General features: G+C 37.4%; 1 protein-coding gene across 1 annotated transcript; it reads left to right on the top strand.

Moving 5' to 3' along the window:
* The first annotated feature begins 2,341 nt into the window (after nt 1–2,341).
* On the top strand, nt 2,342–5,044 carry LOC145108508 (putative serine/threonine-protein kinase At1g01540). The gene is made up of 7 exons (XM_079045548.1): nt 2,342–3,169; nt 3,306–3,410; nt 3,494–3,616; nt 3,866–4,036; nt 4,116–4,245; nt 4,356–4,565; nt 4,772–5,044. Exons 1-7 carry the CDS (start codon nt 2,523–2,525, stop codon nt 4,865–4,867), a joined length of 1,482 nt encoding a protein of 493 aa, XP_078901674.1. The 5' UTR covers nt 2,342–2,522; the 3' UTR covers nt 4,868–5,044.
* Nucleotides 5,045–8,461: the final 3,417 nt, after the last annotated feature.

Below are 8,461 nucleotides of genomic sequence, written 5' to 3'. Positions count from 1 at the left end.
GCAAGTAAAACTTTGTTGAAAATTTATTTTACAAATGGGCCCTGGCGAAGGGTGTTACACAATCACAACATGTCGACATATGCACATAACAATAACAGGAAAACACATGTAACGATAACAAATCTATCTACCTAACAAATCTCTACAACATAACAATATCCTACACACAATGATACATACTACAGTACAAAGTATAATGAGAAAACTCACCTGAGCTAGCCAACAGAAGCTCAACATCAACCTTAGCAACAAAACAACTAATACAAGCTATCTAATGCTAAACCGAGACTAGTTATTAGCTAAACACCCAATTCTACAAAGGTTTGACCAAAAGTCAAACTGCTCGAAAAGTCAACTTTCAAAGTCAAATCAGCGAACCACCACGTCGTGGCCACCTGTTGGCCACGACGTGGCTGCCAAACAACAAAACAGTCGCGAGCGAGAGCACCACCACGTCGTGGGCCTTCCTTGGCCATATCGTGGTCTCTGACAGAATATTATTTTCTTCATTAAAAGCTTACTTCTTAAACACAAAGGCTCATAACATCAAATATGGTACCTAATAGCTTCACAGTGGATAAATTTTCCAACTTTATCCATTAGGATGGTCCAAACAACCAAGATCTATACTTTAAGTCTCAAAGGGACCAAGAATGTGTCATTCTCAACTTAATCCATTAAGTCCAAGTCTCCAACCTTCAAATCTGAATCAACATGATGTTTAGATGGATAAAGTTTCCAACTTTATGCATAATAATGCCACAAAATTTCAAGATCTAAACTTTAATACACCAAAATGACCTGAAGTACCAAGATAACTTGCATGAATTAAAAAGAAGAGAAAAGATCATAACTTTCCTAGTCTATGATGTCCAAGAATCATTCCAAAATGATCAGAAGATGTTGGAGTTCACTAAACTCCAAGATTACTCATAAAATGGACCAAAAGTGTATAAAAGGGACCATTAGCAAGATCTAATAACTATAAAGGAAAGATTGAAGCTTTTTACTTATAAAAGTCTAGAAAATGTATGAAGTTTATGGATCTAAGCTTGAAACGACTTCCCTTGAAACCAACTAGACTTTATTGATCTTCAATCTTCATCAAATCACTACTAAATTGCACCAAAAAATGGTTCAAGGAGAGAGGATAAACTCTCTTTACTCAAAGGAGGCTAGGGTTTCACTCAAAGAATAATATAGGGGTGTCGGAGGCTGAAAATGATCAAACCCTAAGAGCTAATGGCCTTTAAATACCTCAAACACCCTAAAAACGCGCAACCCACTAGGCCGGGGTGCCTCACGCTTTTAATGGGCGCTCCACGCCCGATAAATTCTTGATTTTTCCGGTTTTCAACTTCAACTTCAAACGATTATAACTGCTTCGTTCTAACTCCTTTTTTAGTGATCTTTATATGCTCGCGAATGTATTCACAAACCCCACAGTTCTATCAACTTACTTTTGGCTTAAAGCATACATAAATTAATTTATTAATACATACAAAAGTACATAATATTACTTTTTCCATTTTACCATTTTGGCTCCAACACACAATTTAGGGCCTTAAATCACTTAACCAACATTATCAACATCCAATAAGGTCTAACATCTATTCACTTGAAGCCCTTTACTTGGTCAAATCACGATCCGCTATCCTGAAATCAGGAACATCCGAAATTGGATATTACACTGCCATTGTTGGGTTCGGTTCTCTTCATGGGGCAATAACGTCGACAATCAACACAGTCACAATCACCACGGTTGCAATTACATATGGAGCTTGTTTATCCACCAAGGTTGAGAAACATCCCAAATGGGGTAGAGGGAGATAGAGAAATCTGGAGTGTGAGATGTCGAGAAGGGGAGCGGGAGTACCAATTTTTTTTCCCAAGCCGGTAGTGTGTCCTAATATTATATGGCAACCATGTCATTGAATGAAAAATACCGTCTCTTTTGTTAGCCCGGAACAAAAACCGACTACAATGGAAAGTGACTAAATAATCAGGTTAATATTAATTTTATGCATTTAGAATGTAAAAAATAAAAATGAAAAACTCAAAAAGTGGTGATAGCATCTTGGACTATAATGATAATAACCTATCTATAAAATAATTTTCCTTTTTTTTTAACAACCTGGTCTATCCTAGATTCTACCGACACCTTGATACCGCAACTTCTAGGATATTCATTTTCGTAAATACAGTGTTACATATAAAAAAGTAAATTGCATTCCAATTTGTATTTGTATATACCAATATATTATTATATTAATTAATATATATTCAACTTACATAAAATGAATCCCAATACAAGCTTCCAAATATCTTAATGGTAAATAGAAGATTTTTCTATTATCATTCAGAAACGCAGGATTCCCTCTCTTCTACAGTCCCTACTCAATTTTGTCTTCTTGTTCTTCTACCACATCCTTGGTAATTTTGTCTCCCTTCTTGACATCTTTAACGCTTCGTTCCCATGGACTTTTAGATTGTTTAGCAGAAACCAAACACCGACAACAAAAATGTCCGGTTTTCTAAACGACGAGCTCTCCCGGAAAACCTCAATTTTTGGTTTAAAATTTTGGGTTGTTCTTGGAATTTGCTTTGGAGCCGCCATTGTCATCATCTTGTTCTTCATTTCACTCTATTTCACCTCGAAACGAAAAAAAACCTTTCATAAGACCAAAACAGTACCTCAAAAACCCACAATCCCAACAATCACCGACGAATTTCAACAACCTCGGTTCGACCCGACCCGAATTCACACTGTTAAAGCTCACGACAACAACAAGCATCAGCAGCAGGTCGTAAACACAGCAACCAAATCGGATACTTTAGCCATAGTGACGAGCCATGCAGCTGAAGATAATGGTAATTTCGAGAAGATCCAGGTAGAAATTGGAAAGGGTCATCGCATTTCTTACCCGGAAAGAAGTGGTGGCGGGTCGTCTTATGGAAGCGGGTCGGGTGATCAGCTTTCGGTTGTTTCTGTTCAACCCGAAGTTTCCCATTTGGGTTGGGGCCATTGGTATACTTTGAGGGAGCTTGAGCTTGCAACAAATGGGTTCTCAGACGAAAATGTGATTGGTGAAGGTGGATATGGTATTGTTTATTCTGGCGTTTTAATGGATAATACAACGGTTGCTGTCAAAAATTTGCTCAATAACAGGTTAATTTACAGTGAATAAACTCTTATTTTGACTTTATTCAGTTTAGGGAACTAATTGAGGTTCATATTATTGAATTATAGATATATTCAAATGATAAATCAGTTAGCGTTCTTGTTTTTGTGTTGGATTTGACAGAGGACAAGCTGAGAAGGAGTTTAAGGTTGAAGTGGAAGCCATTGGACGAGTTCGTCACAAGAATTTAGTGAGGCTTCTTGGTTATTGTGCAGAAGGAGCTCAAAGGTACGACTCTTGATTACTTCCATTTAAAACCTTTTTGATCAATTGGACAATTTCTTGATTTGGAATTTGATTATTGTGATTAGGATTCTTGTTTATGAATTTGTAAACAATGGGAACTTAGAGCAATGGCTTCACGGAGATGTAGGACCAATTAGTCCTCTTACATGGGAGATCCGTATGAGCATTATACTTGGAACGGCTAAAGGGTACTTTCGGAATCCAAAATATTAACCCTTTTGACTGTTACACGGGACATGACTAGACTGGACAAGCTTTATAAGGCATTCATGTCCGATCCCCACCTTTTTGGGTGACACAAATTATGCCATTACCTTTTTGGGTGAGACAAAATTAAAATTTTATTGACATCAGTGTATATCAAAAACACAGTACAACCTGTCTTGTCTTGTCCTGTTATGTTCAGAAAAGGGGTTCTAATAACTTTCGTTGTTTAGGTTGACTTATCTGCACGAAGGACTTGAGCCCAAAGTGGTTCACCGTGACATCAAATCAAGCAATATTTTACTCGATAGGCAATGGCAACCGAAAGTTTCGGATTTTGGCTTGGCTAAACTTTTGGGCTCTGAGAAGAGCTACGTGACTACTCGAGTTATGGGAACATTTGGGTAAGTCACTTCTTTAATTCATAAGTCATAGAGTCAAAAATGTTTTCGAGTTGATGACATTCTTGATTTTGGTTTCTAGATATGTTGCTCCGGAATATGCTAGCACGGGCATGTTGAATGAGAGAAGTGATGTTTATAGTTTTGGGATTCTTATAATGGAGATAATTAGTGGTAGAAACCCTGTGGATTATAGCCGGCCTCCAGAGGAGGTTAGTCTATAATCTATAAACTTTCAATAATCTACCCAATTTTAGCAGTGAAAATTGTCTTTGTATTGTATTCTGGTCACATTGTTCTTTTTGTTTTGTTGTCTTGGAAGGTGAATCTTGTGGATTGGCTTAAAACAATGGTAACAAATAGGAATGCGGAAGGGGTTTTGGATCCTAAATTAGCAGAAAAACCGTCTTCAAGAGCTTTGAAGCGTGCCTTATTAGTAGCATTACGTTGTGTGGATCCTACTGCTCAAAAAAGGCCTAAAATGGGTCACGTCATTCACATGCTCGAAGCCGATGATTTTCCATATAGAGAAGTAAGTTAAATATTATTATCCTTATTATCCTCACATCAGCCAGACACAGTCCAATTAGGGTTTCCCTCTTTTCCCTATCACTGTCACATCAGTCTCAATCTAATACATGTCAAAGACAGTAATAATGTATAAATAAAGGGTATTGTTATGTTCTATTAGAAAAATCAAGGACTATATTTGACAAAAGTATTGATGATATTGTACAGGAACACAGAGGGAACCGGTTGATGGAGAAAAGATTCATTGAATCGGGTGATAGTAGTGGATACGAGAGCAGTAGGGCCCCTGGGATGTCCAATTAGGGCTTAAAATTAACCCGTGATTAGAAGTTGAGATCTGTAGATATTGTTGTTAATTCATTTCATTCATGTAAGTTTTACCGTTTTACCACAATTTGTAACGCCATTTTGCTTCCACTTGTGTTGATCGTTGGGGACTTTTCTGAGAAAAAGAAAAATAGAAAAATAAATTAAGCTGTATTTTGTATGATTGTATCAAATTTGGTGGAGACATGCAGGATTATTTTTTAGCATTCGATTGGTTCTACCTGCGATTGTGATGGGGTACAAAAGTTAAAGCATGTAGGGATATAGATTGGGGGACAAAAGTACAAGTCTTTTAATAAGTGGGTAAGATTGGAAATGAAGGTACAAGTCCATAAGCACATGGGACAAGTTTAAGTGTTTAACACAGGTTAGAACAGCAAGTAGATCAAAGTACATTCCCCAAAAGTGATATAATGGAGATTTTTTCAGACACTTTTAATGTGTGAGTTGGATCCAGCCGATGAGTTACAGCAAATTATTTGATTTTCTATTTTGAGAATTTGACAAATTTAACCACTTTTTAACCCAATTTTCCATGAAATAACCAAAAATATTTTCCAAAAATAACTATCGAGTCAGGCTTTAGACTAGGCATTCCCTTTACGGAGGATGTATTACCTTTTCTACGCGTACCCTATGTGAGTATGCGTGTTGGAATGCAAAGTTTTTTATGGAGGATGACAAAAGAAGGTTTGGAGGACCCAATTAAACATATGAGATTTTACATTGTGACTTGAGAAAGAAGCTTCAACATGCACATCTATAAACAGTGATTATCATATTTACCGTAGAGTGGTGCTTAAGTGGTATAATTTTTGAAAGTTGTAGGTTGAAGTAATTATTTAGATTAGATCCAAACGTGTTTGATTGTGTTTTTATTATTTTGCATGTCGAATAAAGCCAGAAAGAGGGGGGGGGGGGGGGGGGGGTAGTGGGCAGCTGCATAGGGCCCAATTTTTTATTATATATTTTTATTTAAAAATAAAATCTTATAATAACGATAAGGGTCTTTTTTTATGGTTCATCCTGAGACTTTGAGGATATTTACTTTTTCAGGACCGACCCTGAATAAAGCTATCATGACTTAACACTGCGGACCTGTTCTACAAAATTGGCTTCTACGAACTAGATCTTCAAAAACCGAGTTCACACAGAAGCTTCTGTGGACTCGTTCTTCTTCGGCGGAATGAAAAACGAAAATATCAAATTTGGCCGCTTTAAATATACGTTGACTCCCTAGAGGGCATGTTGAGTTCGTAGAAGTCCCTCTACGAACTCGGTGATCATTCTAAAAAATGTTGGCTTTTTGGTTATTTTTTGGCAAAAAATGTAAATAAGTAGTTATATTTGTCATCTATTTTATTTTATTTTTAGTTCTCAACCAAATTTGAGAGTAAATTACATTTTTGTCTATGTGGTTAGCCCAATATGTAGTTATGCAGTTTGAGTCTAAGTATTCAAAAATTGATGTAGTTTGTCTTCGTAGTTGCAAAATCCATCACATTGGGCATTTAGCTAGTTACCGTTAAGCATTGTAACTAAGACCATTTGGTTAAATGCATGTGAAATGACAAGATTCTTTTGTTTGTCTTTTACTTATATTTTTTTTTCTTTATATTTTAATTATGAACAAGTTACTGAAATCGTCCTTGTGGTTTGCTATAATTTCGTGTTTGGTCTCTAATTTTTGTTTTGCACTCAGACCGTTCCTAGGTTTTGATTTTGTTACGGTGTAAGTCCCTGCCTAATAGAAAATGTCTATAATACCCTTAATATTTTAACTTTCAGTTTTTTTTTAATATTTTATTAATTAAAATAATCAATTAATATACATAGGTGATAGGTCCCACCTCACTCCTACCCCTACCCCAACGATCTCACCTTCTTTCCTCATCTCTCATTCTCTCACATATGATAAAGAAAGTAACTCAACCCCCACCACCGGAGACACCAAATCGTGGCCACCAGAACAACCAGATCGCCAACGACGGACGCACCGAAAACCCTCAGACCGCCGTCTACTTCGTATTTATTGACGCTTTCCTCTTGTTGCTTCTATCTCTATCGTCGAAAACCTCGTCCGCCGCCATCATCAGTTCTGCAAAAGGTTTTACCGACACCGATTTCTCTTTACTTCGTCTTCCTCCCATTTTGTCCTGATATGCTTGTTGATCACTTTCCTGAAGTAGATCTATTTGGTGATGGTCGATGGCAGTGGTGGTGGCAGCAGATCCGGTGGTGGAGGCTTCAGGGCACGGTGGTTGTGGCTTAAGAGCGGCGATGGTGGTGGCTTCAGAGCGGAGATGGTAGTGACGTGTGGTTTACGTCGATGCTCTAGTAGTCTGAGTTTTGGTCTTGCCGGATTTAAGTTACAAGTTAGGGTTAGATGAGTGGGTGAAGGTTTTTCGGCAGTGGGGTGGCTGGTGTTTGCTTCAGATTTGTTCAGATCTGTATAGCTTTGGTTTTCATATCTTATAAATTATTTAGGTTATATAATAGATTTTTATGGATGCATTTTCATTTTTCTGATGGTGGTCAGTGGTGGTTTCCGGTGGCTAACAGGTTTCTGATGATGGTAGTGACATGTGGTGGTGATGGCGTGATTGTTTGATTTATGGTATGATTTTCAGGTTTTCGGGTAGATTATGGTTTGATAAGTGTTTGAGGTTCGATTATGGTGGTTTTCCGGGGGCTGGCGGCGATTGGAGGTGGCTAATGGTGGCTGGCGGAAGTTGGAGGTGGCCGATGGTGGCTGATGACTGGCTGTGGGAGTGGGAATGGTAGGAGTAGAGCAAGAGTGGGAGTGCAACTGGGGCAATAAATCACTTAAATCATCTTTTTAATTAAAAAAATAATAAGAAAATTGAAAAAGAAAATAGTAAGGGCATTATAGTCATTTTCTATTAGGCAGGGACTTACACCGTAGCAAAATCAAAACCTAGAGATGGTCCGATTGCAAAACAAAAGTTAGGGACTAAACATGAAATTTTGGCAAACTACATGGACGATTTCAGTAATTTGTTCTATAATTATTAGATAAAAGGCCCACATGCCACCACTACACCACCAATCACCACCACCATCACCAATACCAACATGGCCACATCATCCCACCACCACTACCCATTTATCACGGGGAATACGAACCTGAAATATGTCATTGGAAAGTTGGAAAATCAGAAAACTTGTTGGGAAACGAACCAAGAAAAAGGACATTGGAATGAGAGCATAGCCGGTGGCGGGAGTTATATGATATATATATATATATATATATATATATATATATATATATATATATATATATATATATATATATATATATATATATATATATAAAACGCCCGATTCCCAGTCAATGTCTCAAGTTTTAACTATTTGTTTATTGCATGAAAGGCCATTACGCTAGGCGTAATTGATAGTTACGATAGGCATAACTCATTTAATGTGATCGCGGGTTCCTTCGCGTACGCTGGGCATTCTCATGCAGAATGCAAAACCCTAAATTTAAGGGTTTTGACAATATTTAAACACCTTATGACCTCAAGGCCTTTCTCATCACCAGCCTCCATT

The sequence above is a fragment of the Lactuca virosa genome, chromosome 4 (assembly GCF_052849685.1).
Source record: "Lactuca virosa cultivar CGN04683 chromosome 4, Lactuca_virosa_CGN04683_v6, whole genome shotgun sequence".
In the NCBI taxonomy this organism is placed as follows: Eukaryota; Viridiplantae; Streptophyta; class Magnoliopsida; order Asterales; family Asteraceae; genus Lactuca; species Lactuca virosa.
Note: the sequence above shows the minus strand (reverse complement) of the source record. Positions and strands in the feature narration are given on the sequence as shown.